General features: G+C 34.7%; 1 protein-coding gene across 3 annotated transcripts in view; it reads right to left on the bottom strand.

The window, feature by feature from the left end:
- Positions 1-18,395, bottom strand: part of FAM151B (family with sequence similarity 151 member B) — a 36,577-nt gene that overhangs the window by 16,754 nt on the left and 1,428 nt on the right. For all 3 annotated transcript variants that reach the window (XR_008299381.1, XM_027039187.2, XM_015069083.3), the window contains exons 2-4: positions 13,797-13,922; positions 11,153-11,318; positions 2,836-3,053 (exon numbers count right to left, since the gene is read on the bottom strand). Coding sequence is in view for 2 of the 3 variants with exons in the window: in XM_027039187.2 (XP_026894988.1) it covers positions 2,836-3,053; positions 11,153-11,318; positions 13,797-13,922 (510 nt within the window). In the remaining variant the exon portion in view is untranslated. The remainder of the gene's footprint in view (positions 1-2,835; positions 3,054-11,152; positions 11,319-13,796; positions 13,923-18,395) is intronic.

Genomic DNA, 18,395 nt, shown 5'->3' with positions numbered 1-18,395 from the left:
CTGCATCCGGCTCCCTGCTGACAGTGAGGAGCTTGATTGGGATTCTCTGTCTCCCTCTCTCTCTGCCCCTCCCCCACTCACTCTGTCTCTCTCTCAAAATACATAAATACATAAAACTTATTAAAAAAATAAGAAACTAAGTTAAATTACTTATAAATAGGTAAATTCAGATAATTTATAAAAATTTCCGTTTGGATACAGAGTGACTTAAGAAACCACTTAATACATGAAAAAATTTTCAGTGGAAAATGTAGACAAAAGATTAATTCTAAAATCATGCCACAAGTGACCAAGAGAAAATTTAACAAAACATTAAAATATTAAAAAGGTTTTATGGGGCACCTGGGTGGCTCTGTCAGTTAAGCGTCCAGCTTCGGCTCAGGTCATGATCTCACGATTCATGAGTTCAAGCCCCACATCAGGCTCTGTGCTGACAGCTCAGAGCCTGGAGCCTGCTTCAGATTCTGTCTCCTTCTCTCTCTGCCCCTCCCCTGCTCATACTCTGTCTCTCTCTAAAAAAATAAATAAATAAACATTAAAAAAAAAAGGTTTTACTAATCTCTCAAGCACAAAAAAAGCAAATTTTGACACTATACCTTAAAGATTCGAAAGCTCTTCCCGTAGGTATCTCTGCATCATTAATAGTCTCTATAAACTTATATTTTCCATTGTGTAATTAAGTATTCTTTTCCAAGAGAAAGATGGCTGCTAGGTACTAGATGTTTAATTAATAATTATTGGGGCACCTGGGTGGCTCAGTTGACTAAGAGTCTGACTTCACCTCAGGTCATGATCTCACAGTTCATGGGTTCAAGCCCCACACTGGGTTCTGCACTGGTGGTGTGGAGCCTGATTGGGATTGTCTCTTCCTCCCTCTCTCTCTGCCCCTTCCCCACTTGTGTGTGCTCTCTCTCTCTAAGTAAATAAATAACATTTTAAAAATTTTAAGTAATAATTATCTTCATGGTTGTTTTTTGGCTAGTCCAAATTATTTATACATTTTACCTAAAGTAGAAATAGTGGTAAAAATGACTTTTATACATTCATTTTAAATCTTATTAAGACATTGTGGAAAACACACTTGCCTATTTATAAAAGCTTCAGAAAAAATGTTTCTATTTTTTAAATAACACTAAACTCTATCAAAAGCAGGCTGTAAAAAGTATTGGTCAGTATAGGAACATTTTACAGAAAGCCTAAGTAAATATGTTAGTTTAGCAGCTAAACTCCTTATGAAAAAAGGGGAAAGTTCTGCTTTCCTGAAAAATATGAAAAACTATCATTTTAAAAATTTTTTTTATTTATTTATGTATTTTCAGAGACAGATAAAGAGCACAAGTGGGGAAGGGGCAGAGAGAAAGAGAAACAGAATCTGAAGCAGGCTATGGACCATCAGCATAGAGGCCGATGTGGGGCTCGAATTCACAAACTGTGAGATCATGACCTGAGCTGAGATCAACAGTTAGACTCTTAACCAACTGCACCACCCAGGTGCCCCTATATCTTTTTAATTAGAAAAAGGGACTGCTAACAAAAGCTGTATTTACATGACTATAAACTTTTAACTCTCTTTTCTAAATCTGTGAAATAACAAGTAAGGGAGCATAAAGTGCATGTTGGTAATGACAAGAGGACAGTTAAAGAAAAGTAGCCTGGAGACATTCAACACCACAATGACTTCAAACCCAGATATGGTATTATTCAGTTCAAGGATCAGGTTAAGCCAGAATTATACTAAACAGTGATAAAAGGAATTGGAATCAGTAAGGAAGTTACTAAACTGTTTATAGTTTACCTTATTTAAACACTTTGCATTATAAGCAATATTCTTTAATGAAATTAATAAAATTAAAATGAATTAAAGAATTAGAATTAAGTTAAAGCATATTGCTTTTTCTCTCAGTCTTATTAACTGTTGGACCAGGGGGTTAAACCTAAATGTCACTACTCACTTGATAGCAGTTACTCTAATCTTAAGTTGGGCTAAAAAGTTAACATCTGAAAACAATAAATGCAAATAAGTAAAAAAATGAATGCCCTGAACACAGGATAAAGACTAATATCTCTGGGCGCCTGGGTGGTTCGGTTGCTTGAGCATCTGACTCTTGATCTCCCGTCAGGTCCTGATCTCCGGGTTCTTGAGAACTGTTTATCTGGAAATCACTACCTAGGTATGTATGAAGAAATAGAAAGATAAACCCAAATAGCATAGTCAGTTTCAACCAGGGAAAATAATCTGAATGTCAGGTCCATCCTGAAGGGAAAAGGTGAAAGGAAAGAAGGGATTGGACTAGAGGAGAGTCTCATGGCCTCTCACTCCCCTGTCTAACCAAAGAGAACATGAGGGTGCCAAAGTTCTAGCAAACTACTTTTAAGGGCCTCCCACTGTCTACAGAACAGAACTTGTGCTCTTCAACCACACTCCCCTTACTTCTGGCCTCACATCACTGGCTAAGTTTTTGTTACTACTTCTTTATCTTTCATCTGACATAGGAAGTTTGCTCCAAGGTAAAAAGAGTATATTATGTTTTCCAAGTTCAAATAGACAACTGAGGATGTGTTTAAAATTTATAAAGAGGCAGCTTTTGTTAATCTAGACCTTGTAAATAAATATTTCCCACTGAAGTTTGGTAACAGAATATCACCAATGAATGCAGTGTCTATATGAAATAAAAGAAAGAAGAGTCATACAGATGCCTTTAGGACCAGACCTTTCTCTCCATTAGGCTCTTAGATTGTGGAATAAGTTTTTGGTTTTATACTGAGAAGTGTTATTTTTATATTTCAAGTAGATTTTAATTTGATCAAAAAGAAATACATTTTAAAAATTATTACCTTCATTGACTTTCTCAGGATGCCATCCTGTTGTCCAACCCAGGGAAAACGTCACATCTGGAAAGAAGGATGTCACTGTGTCTATAAAAGGTTTTGCATCCACTACTCTGCTATTTCCATTTGGACCAGGAAGAATATCAGCATTAATCCACACAGGACGCTGCAGATGCCTCTTCACATTTTCCAGGAGCATCATGGATGGTTCCACAGCTGCTAGACTAAAAATATAGTTTGCTGTCAATAAGATACATTCCTAAAGTAAAAATAAAAAGAAGTTCTTTGAGACTACTATTTTCAATGTTCTCAACTTCCTAATAAAAGTATAATACAATAATGCCTAAATTGAATAAATTCAAAGATCACATAGAACCAGAGGGGAAAGTTAACATATTCCACATCTCAAAATGTTGATTTATACTTACTATTCATGAAGGTACCTGAAAGGTACTATAAATGTACGAATAATGTCACTATTTGTAGACAGACTGAGGTTTCAAATCTCTGTATTAGGATCACTCAGTATAAAATAATTTCAGAAAATACACAAATACTCACTCATAAGAGAATGTATAAATAAGATTTAAAATTAGATACATTTATAATCTGAAAATTCACATTTATTAAAATACCTAATGTGTACCCAAGCACTGTGTCTTTAATACTGGCTCATGACCTCAGAGAAAAGAACCTCTTTTCCTTCACGTATTCTTGTAAATTTGGATGCATAAACATGTTTCTAAAACTGATTGCAAAGTATAAATTATAATATTTTCTTAAAACTTTTACAGATTTCATTTTCATTTCATAAACATCTTTTTTGGGGGTGCCTGGGTGGCTCAGTCTGTTAACCATGTGACTTGATTTCAGCTCAGGTCATGATCTCATGGTTCGTAAGATCAAGCCCCACATCGTGCTCTGTGCTGACAACATAGAGCCTGCTTGGGATTCTCTCCCTCTCTCTCTCTGCCCTCTCCCCATCTCTCTTTCAAAATAAATAAATAAACATTTAAAAATAAATAAAAAACAAACATCTTTTCTTAAAACTAGAGACAACTATAGTTTACTTTTAAATAAAAAAGCAGCTTCACTCTTTTCTTCTCTACATCCATTCTGACATCTATAGGTTTTAAAACAGTAGGGTTTCAATCAGCCTACATAAATTTTACTTTTTAAGAATATATATATATATATAACTTTACTGAACTACAACACTACTTATACTTCTGAATCTCTTCTGAACCTTTAAGTTTGCTTCGAAGAAAATTAGTTTTACCCTTATGCACTGTTTGGGGGAATGCAAACTGGTGCAGCCACTCTGGAGAACAGTATGGAGGTTCCCCAAAACGTTAAAAATAGAACTACCCTATGATCCAGCAATTGCACTACTCAGTATTTACCAAAGGATACAAAAATACAGGTTCGAAGACGTACATGCACCCCAATGTTTACAGCAGCATTATCAACAACAGTCAAACTATGGAGAGAGCCCAAAAGTCCATTGACAGATGTGGTATACATACCATGGAATATTACTCAGCTATCCAAAAGAATGAAAACTTCTCATTTGCAACAACGTGGATGGAGCTAGAGTATATTATGCTAAATGAAAGAGTCAAACAGAGAAAGACAAATACCATATGATTTCGCTCACCTGTGCAATTTAAATAAAACAGATGAACATAGGGGAGGGGGGAAAAAGAGAAGAGAGGAAAACAAACCACAAGAGACTCTTAATGATGGAACAAATTGAGGGTTGATGGAAGGAGGTGAATGAAGGATGGGATAGATGGGTGATGGGCATTAAGGAAGGCACTTGTTATGATGAGCACTGAGTGTTGCATGTAACTGATGAATCACTGAATTCTACTCCCGAAACCATTTTTGCAAGGTATGTTAACTAACTAGAATTTAAATAAAAATTTAAAAAGAAAATTAGCTTTTAGTGAATACTACAATGGGAGGCTAAGATTCTGGGAAATGCCTGTCGGAGGGAAGAACATTCAGTACCCTCTCCTCACATTACAACTTTCTTAATGGACTGGACTCCTCCTGCCTATACTTCTACCATTCTTCACCTCACTCCTTTCAGGCCTCTTACTGTAACGGGAGAAAGTGATAACCTCATTATTTATTAGGTCCAATTAATTAGTGAGCAAGGATAGTGTTCATTAAAACCAGAGAAAACCAGCCCCCAGTCTTTCTTTACTCTGCCCCCATGTTGTGAGCTTCTTTTTGCTTATTCTTCTTGCCCTGGAATGGAGGCCCTAGATTTTAGTGGATTAAAAAACTCTAATGCTGGACCTAGCAGACTTTAATTTAGAGACTGTCATTTCTCTGTCCTAAATGCTTTCTGCCTTAAACAGTATCAGGGCCATGTTAAAACCACAATTCTGAGATCTGGCACCCCTATCTTTGGTAGCAAGCAACTTGCAGCTGCGCCTCCAAAGCTTGTTTTTCAAGACCTACAGGAGAAGCCAAGTTACTGTGGGGTTCTGCTCTTCATGGGTGGATCTGGAGGAAAATCTAAACTAATCTATGTACCTCTGGCAACATCTCTTTTTCCAGAAAGAATTCTGGTTTCTTAAGAAATCTGGTGTCTGTGGAGGTTGGGTTAAACACTAATTTCTAGTTTATATTCAGAAGGGAGAGTCTTAGACTTTCTCAATTTATTAAAATAATATAGGGCTGTTGAATAAAGGTTTCCCAGCAGATAATATCCAATCTCAGCATATTCTCCCCAAGATTGAATCCACCAACATATATTAAGTGTCTACTATGTGCAAAAGCACTGTGCAGTTAACCATAAGGAGCTATGACACAGAACATAATGAAACAAGAATTTAATACATGTATTCTTTTTTTATATGTAAATATTTTAATTATTGCTAATATAGATTATTGTAATGCCACTTTCCCTTATCAGAAATTTAAATAAGAAAAACAAAACCTATATTAAAAAAAACATAAAATCTTACTAAGGAAAATAAAAGTTTTTGCTGTTGTAGTTTTTTATTTTCTGGAATTTGATGAAACAATTATCAAATTCTTCTGGGGTCGCCTGGGTGGCTCAGTCAGTAGAGCATCTAACTCTTTGTTTCGGCTCCAGTAGCTATGCCAGGGTTGGGGGATAGAACCCCGTAGCAAGCACCACACGGAGCCTGCTTGAGATTCTCTCTCTCTCCCTCTGCCCCTCTCCCCCACCCACAATCTCTCTCTCTCTCTAAAATAGAATAAAATAAATATAAGATTCTTCTGGAAGAGTAAATATCAAGGAAAAGTCATAACATTTTTGGAAAAAAAAAGAAAAAAAAGACTGAGGATGAACTTGGTCCAACAGCAATATATAATGTATACCTGAAAGAATAACATACCATGTTCCTAGCCTGGAACATGTAACAAATTTGTAAATATTACAAAATTATACATCTCTCCCAATTAATCTACTAATACCATGTAATAATTTATTTTAGTATATTCAAATTCAGTCTTTAATGATTCTAATTCTAGGTGGTATCTCTAAAGTACATCCATATAGTAAATTTGTTTTTGTATGTTTTTGAAGTTAGTTAACATACAGTGTAATAAGGGTTTTAGGACTAGAATTTAGTGATTCATCACTTACATATAATATCTAGTGCTCATTCCAACAAGTGCCCTCCTTAATGCCCGTCACCCATTTAGCCCACCCCCACCCAACACCCCTCCAGCAACCCTCAGTTTGTTCTCTGTATTTAAGAATCTCTTATGATTTACCTCCTTCTCTGTTTTTATCTTATTTTTCCTTCCCTTCCTCTATGTTCATCTGTTTTGTTTCTTAAATTCCACAGATGAGTGAAATCATATGATATTTGCCTTTCTCTGACAGACTTACTACTGACTTAATTTAGCATGAAACACTCCAGCTCCATCCATGTTATTGCACATGGCAAGATTTCATTCTTTTTCACTGCCGAGTAATATTCCATTGTATATATGTACCACATCTTCTTTATCCATTCATCAGTTGATGCACATTTGGGCTCTTTCCATACTTTGGCTATTGTTGATAGTGCTGCTATAAACATTGGGATGCATGTGCCCCTTTGAATGAGCAGTTTTGTATCCTTTGGATGAATACCTACTAGTGCAACAGCTGGGTGATAGGGTAGCTCTGTTTTCAATTTTTTGAGGAAACTCCATACTGTTTTCCAGAATGGCTGCACTAGTTTGCATTTGCACCAGCAGTGCAAAAGTGTTCCCCTTTCTCTGCATTCTTGCAATATCTGTTGCTTCCTGAGTTGTTAATTTTAGCCATTCTAACAGGTATGAGGTGGTATCTCATTGTAGTTTTGATTTGTATTTCCCTGATGATGAATGATGTTGAGCATCTTTTCATGTGTCTGTTAGCCATCTAGATGTCTTCTTTGGAAAATAGTCTATTTATGTCTTTTGCCTATTTCTTCACCAAATTCTTTGTTTTTTGGATGTTGAATTTGGTAAGTTCTTTATAGGTTTTAGATACTAACCCTTTATCTGGTATGTCATTTGCAATGACTGTTTTCTTGATTGTTTGCTTCACTGTGCAGAAGCTTTTTATCTTGATGAGGTCTCAATACTTCATTTTAGCTTTTGTTTCCTTTGCCTCAGGGGACGTGTGTAGTAAGAAATTGCCGTGGCTGAGGTCAAAGAGGTGTTGACTGTTTTCTCCTCTAAGATTTTGATAGTTTACTGTCTTTACATTTAAGTCTTTCATCCATTTTGAGTTTATTTTTGTGTATGGTGTAAGAAAGTGGCCCAGGTTCATTCTTCTGCATGTCACTGTCCAGTTTTCCCAACACCATTTGCTGAAAAGACTCTCTTTTTTCCATTGGATATTCTTTCCTGCTTTGTCAAAGATGAGCTGGCCATACATTTGTGGGTCCATTCCTGGGTTCTCTATTCTGTTCCATTGATCTATGTGTCTGTTTTTGTGCCACTACCATACTGTCTTTATAATTACAGCTTTGTAATATGGCTTGAAGTCTGAAATTGTGATGCCTCTAGGTTGGTTTTCTTTTTTTCTTTTTTTTAAACATTTATTTATTTTTGAGAGACAGAGACAGAGTACAAGCAGGGAGGGGCAAAAAAAGAGGGAGACACAGAATCTGAAGCAGGTTCCAGGTTCTGAGCTGTCAGCACAGAGCCCGATGCGGGGCTTGAACCCATGAACCACAAGATCATGACCTGAGCTGAAGTTGGACGAGTAATGAACCGAGCCACCCAGGAGCCCCTGGTTTTTTATTTCAACATTACTTTGCCTATTTGGGGTCTTTTATGTTTCCAGACAAATTTTAAAATTGTTTGTTCTAGCTCTGTGAAGAATGCTGGTGTTATTTTGATAGGGATTGCATTAAATACGTAGATTGCTTTGGGTAATATCGACATTTTAACAGTATTTGTTCTTCCAATCCATGAGCATGGAATATTTTTCCATTTTTTTTGTGTCTTCTTCAATTTCTTTCATAAGCTGCCTATAGTTTTCAACATACAGATCTTTTACCTCTTTGTTTAAGTTTATTCCTAGGTATTTTATGGTTTTCAATGCAATTGTAAATAAGATAGATTCCTTGATTTCTCTTTCTGCTGCTTTATTATTGGTGTATAGAAATGCATCTGATTTCTGAATGCTGATTTTATATCCTGTGACTTTTCTGAATTCATGTATCAGTTCCAGAAGTTTTTTTGGTAGAGTCTTTTGGGTTTTCCCAAAAGTAGAGTAGAGTATCATGTAAGAGTATCCTGTCATCTGCAAAGAGTGGAAGTTTGACTTCTTCCTTGCCAATTTAGATGCCTTTTATTTCTTTTTGTTGTCTGATTGCTGAGGCTAGGACTTCCAACACTATGTTGAATAACAGTAGTGTCGTGTTCCTGTTAGGGGAAAAGTTCTCAGTTTTTCCCCATTGAAGATGATATTAGCTATGGGTCTTTCATATAGAGACTTTATGATCTTGAGGTACGCTCCTTCATCCCTACTTTTTTGAGGGTTATCAAGAAATGCTGTATTTTGTCAAATGCTTTTGCTGCATCTATTAAGAGGATCATCTGGTTCTTATCTTTTCTTTTATTAATTTGATGTATCACATTGATAGATTTGCAGATATTGAACCAGCCCTGCAGCCCAGGAATAAATCCCACTTGATCATGGTGAATAATTCTTTCAATGTATTGTTGGATTCTGTTTTCTAGTATCCTGTTGAGAATTTTTGCATCCATGTTCATCAGGGAAATTGGTCTTTAGTTCTCCTTTTTAGTGGGGTCTTTGCTTTTGAAATCAAGGTAACGCTGGCAATACCATGTAATTCTAATTAGAAATAACAGTGGCTAACATTCTCAATTCTAACATGTATTAAGTGTCTCATAAAAAACTGACAGAGGCTACTTGAGAACAAAATGAGGGCTGATGGGGGGTGGGAGGGAGGGGAGGGTGGGTGATGGGTATTGAAGAGGGCATCTTTTGGGATGAGCACTGGGTGTTGTATGGAAACCAATTTGACAATAAATTTCATATATTTAAAAAACAAAACCTGACAAAGGCTGGCCAAGATGATCACTTGAAGAGGGAAGTTCTGATCAGTATACCACCTAAAATTTCCCTTTGGTGGTACTTATTTAAATTCCTGGGAAGAATATGAACTTTGTTTTTACAGGATAGGTTTTTTTCCTAAAAAGTTATTTGTAGGTCAAACTTCTGAGTATCATACCTATTTACCTATTAACTTTGTTTAGAAATTGGGGATGAGAAAATAAAAATCATCAATCACAAAAATCACAATAAACCATTTAAAATTACATTCTATAGGAAACTTACACATAAAATTTTAATATTTAATTATTATTTGTATACCAAACAGAATAACTTAAAAGCATATAATAAGAACTAGTAAAATTTAACTAATAGGTTATTCAGCTACTTTTACAGAGGTAGTACAGAGTTTCGGTTCACAGTGTGAACTCTTCAGCCAGGCTGGTAGCTTTCCTACTATGTGACAACAAGCAGGCTACTTACTCTTCTCTGCCTTTGTTCCCTCATCAAGAAAATGAGGATGATAGCAATAAGCTACCTCCTAGGATTGTTATAAGGACTAAATAAATGAACACATTTAATGCTCTTAGAACAACGTCTGACACACTATAAATGTACATAAATTCATTCCCCTTCAAATATGTTATGACCAAAAAATTTGAAAAATCTTTTTTTTAGTGCCTCAGCCCTTTTGGATAGCTGCTAGGAATGAATCGGTTGATCTGACTGGTGAAGAACCAAGGAATATATTAGAGAGAACAATTCAGTGGGCAATAGTAAACATACACATGAAATGGCAAAGAGTGCTAAAACTCTGAATAACCAAACATTAAAGATCAAATGCTTTATTTCATGGTACAGAGAACACTATACCTTGGATCTCATCCTAGCTCAGCTGTCAAGTTTAGCTATTGTCCCTGGGTCAATCATTTAACTTCTCTGGGACTAAGTTTCTTTGTCAATAAAATAGAGTTTGGGCCATTCACCACTCTAAAAACTTTAAGATCTTAACATAGCTCTTTCATTCACCAACAGTATAATGAAGTTTACTGGTACATTTAGCCCTACAACAAATGATTAGAGTCATATTGATAATTCTATTAGTAAGATTTCCAAATCATTAATTTCCTAAGAAAATTCCATTTAAAAATATTGTTCAGAGATAAGGCATATTTATCACAAACCCTAGATTTTCATTAGCAGTCACCTTCATGGGGGTTATGGTGAGCTTTTGTGGTATCACAATATATTCCTGGCTTTACTTATAATTTTTATATAGCCAAAATGACACAAAAGTAAAATTTCCCATGATAGCCACAGGAAAGGAAATGACACTTAATCTTGCCCTTCATTATCAATACTTCCAAATATTATTTTTAAAGAACTCTTGGGTTATTGAAGACTTCTAGATAATTCCCCATATACAAATATAATATAAATCAAGTAGGATATGCACTAACTACTCAAACTACTGCCAACTCTGTCTCAGACCACTTTTTAATGAAAGTAGCATTTTAAATTTACCATTCTATTATCACAATGGTAATTTATGATAAATTCCTTTGTAAAAATTAATTTTATCTTCAAAGAGTTCCCAAGAAACAATCTTAGCAAACAACTCAATGGGTCTTAGGTCCATTCTTGAAACATATTAGTTTACAATTCTATTTTCAATTTAAAGTTAGTTAGTCAAGCACAGATATGTGATGCTATTAATCCTTTTTTTCCATTGTTATTTTATAACAACTAAAAAACTGAAAATGTTTATACAAATACCTCTTAAAATCCAGTTTGATGCCTTTATTGCTTTTTATAACTTCAGTCAGCCATTCCTGTAAAGTATTATCACTATTTGTTTCAGGAGGATGGGCCATGATTGGTTGGCTATATTCTGATCCATCACTTGGAAGAAGGACATCAGCCTCTATCATGTGAGCAGGACCTGTCCAAATAAAAGAACTTAAGTTAATGCTGATAAAATAAGGACTGCAGAAGATGTCATGTTCAGGAGCCTGTTGAGGAGAATAAAAACTAACATTTACTGGGTAACTACTAAGTGCCAGATACTAAGTGCTAGGCCTTTACATGTTTATTTCACAGATGAGCAAACAGGTGGTGAAGAATTATATGCCTTTCCCTATGTCATAGAGCTCTTACACTGTTGTTACAGTATTTAATTTCTTCCCAGGACATAGCAAAATGAGCATACAAAACAAGGATTAATAAGTGTTTGTTGACGTTTCTGAGAATAAAAATAATATTTTTATCTTCTCATTCCTCAAATTAGAAACTACAGATATTTATTATAGTCAAACTTTTCCTAAAGGTGTTACAAAGGCTTTTTTCAAGGCTTAAAAAAAACACATTTTTTTTCTCAAAAAGACTTAAATGTTTTCCATTTTTTTTCCAACATATCTTTTAAAATGAATGTGTTTAAAATCTACATGCTGAAATGTTACAACATTAGTCTGTGATCATTAGTCTGTGATCTGGATGTTTTGACAGTGTAATACCAGGTGGTACTTTTACATTTCTCCTCCTGTACTTTGTTTTTTTTAAGTCATATTGTTAAAAACCCAGTTTTACAGGTTAATCAAACTTAAACAGCTCTATTAATAATAGTTATACTACATTTAAATATTCTGGAAGAAATGAGAAAACCAGTTAAATACAGCATGCATGTCTGCAGGAGGCTGTCTGTCTCCTCTCCTTTGGACTAACAAGAATTTACTAAACTAGCCATGGCTTAAAAAAGGCATTTGTGAAGAGCATTCCCAAACTATAAAACTTAGCTCTCTGGTTTTACCAAACCGAATGTAAAAAGGACATTATCTGAACACTAAGTAGCCTATGAAAACTTCCCAGGTCAACATCAGACTGCCAGCAATTGGAAATGACTTTCCATCAGCATTTTTAAAACACACTTAAAAGTAAAGTATCCATATTTAATTAGATTATTTCTAGTAAAAGATTTCCACATAGACTGTTATGAATTGAAAATTTTAAAGATTTTTCTAAATTTTTAGTTATTACATAGAACTAAAATTTATTTTGTTTTGACTTTGTATCCTGAGACTTTCTAAATTTACTCATGACTTACAATCATTTATCTGAAGAAACTTTGATTTTCTACATATACAACCAATTGTCTGTAAATACAAGTTTCACCTTTTTTTTCCATTTAAAAAAATTGATATATAATTCACATACCATAAAATTCACCCTTTAAAGCATATCATTCAGTGATTTTTAGAATATTCAGAATGCTGTACAACCACTACCCCTATCTAATTCCAGAAAAATTTCATTATCCCATAAAGAAACCCTGTATCCATTAGCATTCACTCCCTATTTTCTGCTCTGGCCAGTTCCTGGAAACCACTAATCAGCTTTTTTCCTGAAGCATTGCTTTTGCTAAAATTCACTTATTAAAGAATCACTGTGTGGTTATTATGTATTAGGTATTGTTTTAGGTATCAAGGATTCAATATTAAACCAAAGCTCCTCCCTTTGAGGAGCAAAGAATAACAATTTAAAACAGTATCTTTACAATAAAATAAATATATATTCAGACACATTATCCAGATACACAATTGAGTAGGCAAAAGATGCATAGATTTTTATAGCAAAACTTGGGACTGAGGAATTTTCCTTGTTGTACTGGGTCACTTCGAGTTATGCCCCAGACCTCTCTGGTTATATGCTTTCAGTCTTCTGTGCTGCTGCAGCCAAGAGGAGTACTTCTTAGGAAAAGGCTGAAAAAACTGCTATCATGTTCATCTATAAAGAAGGAAGATATAGATATAGATGGATATGAAGATGTAGGTGTAGGTGTAGGTCTAGGTCTAGGTATTAGATATAGACTAGATAGACAATATATAGATATAGACTAGTGATAGATACAGATATCTATAGTTATAGATACAGATATATAGATACAGATGATTATAGATTGAGTTAGTAAACCAAAGTCTTAGTTTCTAGCCTAAGCATAAATACTGACCAAGGAAATTAATTATAAATTAGTATACAAAGGCTTCATCCATCCATTCAACAAATATTTATTGACCCTTTCCTTAATACACTATGAAAGACACAAAAATATGTAAGACATACAACAGTGACCTCAAAAATTTTACTCCAATCACTACAGTATATAGGGAAATGTAAATACATTGAAAGTTTCAAACAGACACAGAAAAGGCAAGTCCACTTCTGGAAAATAAGAAAATCCTTCCATTATGGAAATTTGTTCATTTTGTAAACAAAATGAGATATTTTATAAAAATGTTTATGTCGGCCTAGAATTTACACTTTGATCTTCTAAGTCTTTGAAACCTGAAAATATGCCCAGATACCAAAAAAAAGAGTGGAATTAATCTATTATGCAATGTGAATACAAGAAACTGTATTGACTTACTTTTCAGTGCCTCATTCACCTGTGCCTTGTGGTTAGCAGCATGATACCAGATGATCTCAGCGCCATCTTCTGTTGTGATGTGGTTATTTCTCAGAAAATATTCTAGTATATTTTCACTCCAAGATCCTAAAATGACGTTTATATTAAAAAAAAAGGATTGTTTTTTATGAATTAAACATTTCTTTTAGGATCTTGAGTATTGGGTTTTTTTATTAATAATTTATTATTTTTTTAAATTTACAGCCAAGTTAGTTAGCATACGGCACAACAATGATTTCAGGAGTAGATTCCTTAATGCCCCTTACCCATTTAGCCCATCCCCCCTCTCACAAACCCTCCAGCAAACCTGTTTGTTCTCTATATTTAAGAGTCTCTTACATTTTGTCTCCCTCCCTGTTTTTATATTATTTTTACTTCCCTTCCCTTATGTTCATCTGTTCTGCATCTTAAAGTCCTCATATGAATGAAGTCATATGATATTTGTCTTTCTCCAACTGACTAATTTCACTTAGCATAATACCCTTTAGTTCCATCCATGTAGTTGCAAGTGGCAAGATCTCATTCTTTTTGCTTGCTGAGTAATACTCCATTGTGTGTGTGTGTGTGTGTGTGTGTGTGTGTGTGTGTGTGTGTTTGTGTGTGTATATATATATATATATATATATACACACACCACATCTTCTTTATCCATTCATCCATCAATGGACATTTGGGTTCTGTCTCTCTCTCTCTCTCTCAAAATAATTATATAAACTTTTAAAAAAGCTGTATTAAAACCTTTTACACTGTGTACAGCTTAATTGTTTTCTCCACCAGAGGCCCCATTCTATATTTATATTAACAATTTAGAATCTTAAGCTATACATCTAAGCATATTCACCTTGGGATTATGAATGTGGGCAAAATTTATATCAGTGACTAAATTCCTGAGCTATTATTTATAGATTTGTTTACCATGTACAAATATACATAATTCCCATATCCATCAACTACTTTTTGGATATCCAGATTTTCTATTAAGCATTAAAATATGTGAGTTAACCAAGACTGTAATACTTGAATCCATATCTACTCCATACTGTGTAATATCCCAATATAACAATGAGAAAAATAGTTACCCACATAATTCTTGTATATTAATTTAAACATTTTAGTGCCTATCAATTGCCTGCAAATTCCTTCTGCATGAGATTATACCTTCTGTTAATTATTTGTTTCTTAACTCTGCCTAACAATAGTTAAAAACCTGAAAATACCCAGCAGAAACTTCCAATAAGACATTGAGAAAAAGTAAATTTTGATTAGAGAATGGAGGAACATATAAAGAGAAGTTCTAACTAACATGCATGGAACTTAGCAACCACTCTGTATATCAGGCTATAGAATAAAGGTGAGACTTAGCTATAGCATCCACTATGGCCCCAAACATGTGGTCCTATTTAGTATATGCAACAGTCACACACTCTTTAGACTCAGAAGAAAATATGTAGCAATTTTAAAAATATTTGAATTAGGGGTGCCTGGGTGGCTCCGTTAAGCGTCTGACTCTTGATTTCAGCTCACCACAAATTGATTGTGGTGATGGTTACACAACTCTGATATATTAAAAACCACTGAATTCTATGCTTTAAATAAATGAATCATATTGTTTGGAAATTATATCTCAATAAAGACTTTTAAAAAAGAAAAATTTAAAAAAAAGAAAAATACGTTTACCCAGAAATTCCACTTTCATAAACTTATGCCATAGATAAATATGCCTATATGTGGTAAGTGACACATTTGGTACAAGGATATTTGATATAACATTGTTTGTAATAGCAAAAGTGAAAATAATCTAAATACCCATCAGCAGTGGATTCATTAAATAAATGTGATATATCCATGCAATTGGAAAATTATACAGCCATTAAAAAGAATGAGGCAAATCTAGATGTACTGATATAATCCCAAAGATATGTTAAGTGGGAAAAAAAAGCCCAGTGGAGAACAATATGTATGGGTACTGTGGTAGGAAGAATAATGACCACCCCCCTGCAAAGATGTCCCCATCCTAATCCCTGTGTAGTGTGAATATGTTATATAACACAGCAAGAGGGAATTAAGATGACAAATGGAATTAAGTTTGCTAATCAGCTGACTTTAAGGTGTGGAGATGAGCTTGGATTATCCAGGTGGGTCCAGTGAATCACAAGATCTTTATAAGTCAAAGAGGGAGGCAAGAGAGTCAGTGTGAGAGTGATGCAATGTGACAAAGACTGGACCAGCCATTGCGGGCTCTGAAAATGGAGGAAGAAACCATGAGCCAAGGAACTCAAGCAGTCTATAGAGGATGGCAAGGCAAGAACACTGATTCTCTCCTAGAGGCCCCAGAAGGAATACAGCCATGCTGCCACTTTGATTTTAGATCGCTGAGACCATTTCAGACTTCTGACCTACAGAACTATAAGATAATAAATGTTTGTTGTTCTACTCACTAAAATTTAATGCTCTAAAAAAACTACTTTGTATATTTTTAAAAAGTGGAAGAAAGCAAAAAAAAGAGACAAATAGCATATGGCGACACGTATACCGTGTTCTTAAAAGTCAGGATTGTTAGTGTCAACCAAGAGAAGAGGCAGAACTGAAATAAAAGCATTTATTTGCAATCTGAGAATTGCAATTTGGGGAGCAAAGGTTTGGGTAGCAACCCAAATTGTGTCCCACTAGGAACCAAAGTCAGGAGTTTTTAAAGACAAAAGGGAATGCTTCTATGTGTTGTTTACCAAAAAATGTAATCAGTGTTGGTGGCAAACAACAACAACAACAACAACAACAACTAATCTTAGCTAAACATAATTGCTTGCTAAGGCTATCACTAAGAAAAAGTCCATTACTGTAGTAAGTTGCAAGTGTTTATGCAGAGTCCTTGGAATATTTGAAGTTTGGCCTAGTTCAAAAGTTCACGGGTCTACCTGATAAGAATGTACCTAAGGCCTACCCCCTTAATGGCCTTCTGGCTCCATTTTAAAACTTCTTGACACAGTGGCTCCATTTTATTTTATTATTCACATTAGAAAGTATACCAAAAAGTTTCTATTGGAATTGTGTGGATTTTTCCCCCTGCTTCAATATATTTTATAAATTTTCTATAATGAGCATGAATTATGTTTACAATAAGGAAAAAACTAACACTGAAAAAAATATGTCACCAAAGATGTCTACTGTGACTAATTATGTTGACGTAAAAGATACCGTAAACGTGTGGAGTGTAGAACTGCCTGGTTTAAAACACCTCTAACTCTGGGGTCAAACAACAGGGACACACAAATTACCAGCTTCCAAAGGTTGGATACAAAAAGCTAGAATTATGCTTGACCATACCCATTTGTCTGCATTTCTCATTCTCACCCAATTCCAAGAGGAATCAGACTGACCAAAACTACTCTGCATTTGATCTACTGAAATTATGGATCAGGTAAATGTCACTTTCAACCACGACCTCAAGAAGCAGTATTCCTACCCCCTCACCACTACTTTTCAACATCATACTGGAAGTACTAGCTAATACACTAAGATAACAAAAAGAAATAAAACTATACAGATTGGGGAAGAAAAAACAAAACAGTGTTTGTTCACAGATAACATGACTGTATATGCAAAAAACTGAAAGAATCAACACAAAAACTCCCAGAATTAATAAGTGATTATTGCAAGGCTGAAAGATACAAGGTTAATATATAAAAGTCAATTGCTTTCCTACTTACCAGCAAAAAAAAAAAAAAGTGGATTTTGAAATGAAAAACACAATACCACCATTTACATTAGCACCCAAAATACTTAGGTATAAATCTAACAAAATATGTGCAAGAGGTATAAAAGGAAAACCACAACACTCTGATAAATGAAGTCAAAGAACTAATTAGAGATATTCCATGCTCGTGGATAGAAAGCCTCAATATTGTCAAGATGTCAGTTCTTCCAACTTGACCTACAGATTCAAGCAATCCCAATCAAAATCCCACAAAGTTATTTTATAGATAAGGACAAACTGATTCTAAAGTTTATATGGAGGGCATAAAAACGAAAATAGCCAACACAATCCTAAAAGAGAAGAACAAAGAGATGACACCACCCAACAAGACTTACTATAAAGCTACAGTAATCAAGACAGGGTGGTACAGGTGAAAAACAGACAAACAGATCAATAGAATAGAACAGATAACCCTAAAGTAAACACCCACAAATAGAGTCAACTGATCTTTGACAAAGAAACAAAGGCAATACAATGGAGTAAAAATAATTTTTTCAATAATGATGCTGGACAACTGACAAATCCACACGGAAAACCATGAATCTGGAAACAGACCTTGCATCCTTCACAAAAATTATTTGATTTTGTATTTTTGTATTTACAAAACTATAAAACTCCTAGAAGATAATATATAAGAAAGCCTAGATGACCTTAGGTATGGTGATGACTTTCTACATACAGCACCAAAGGCACCATCCATGAAACAAATAATGAGTAAGCTGGGTTTTATTAAGATGAAAAAACTTCTGGGGCACCTGGATGGCTCAGTTGGTTAAGTGCCTGACTCTTGATTTTGGCTCAGGTCA

This window comes from Acinonyx jubatus, chromosome A1 (assembly GCF_027475565.1).
Source record: "Acinonyx jubatus isolate Ajub_Pintada_27869175 chromosome A1, VMU_Ajub_asm_v1.0, whole genome shotgun sequence".
NCBI lineage: Eukaryota > Metazoa > Chordata > Mammalia > Carnivora > Felidae > Acinonyx > Acinonyx jubatus.
This window is presented reverse-complemented; position numbering and strand designations above follow the sequence as displayed.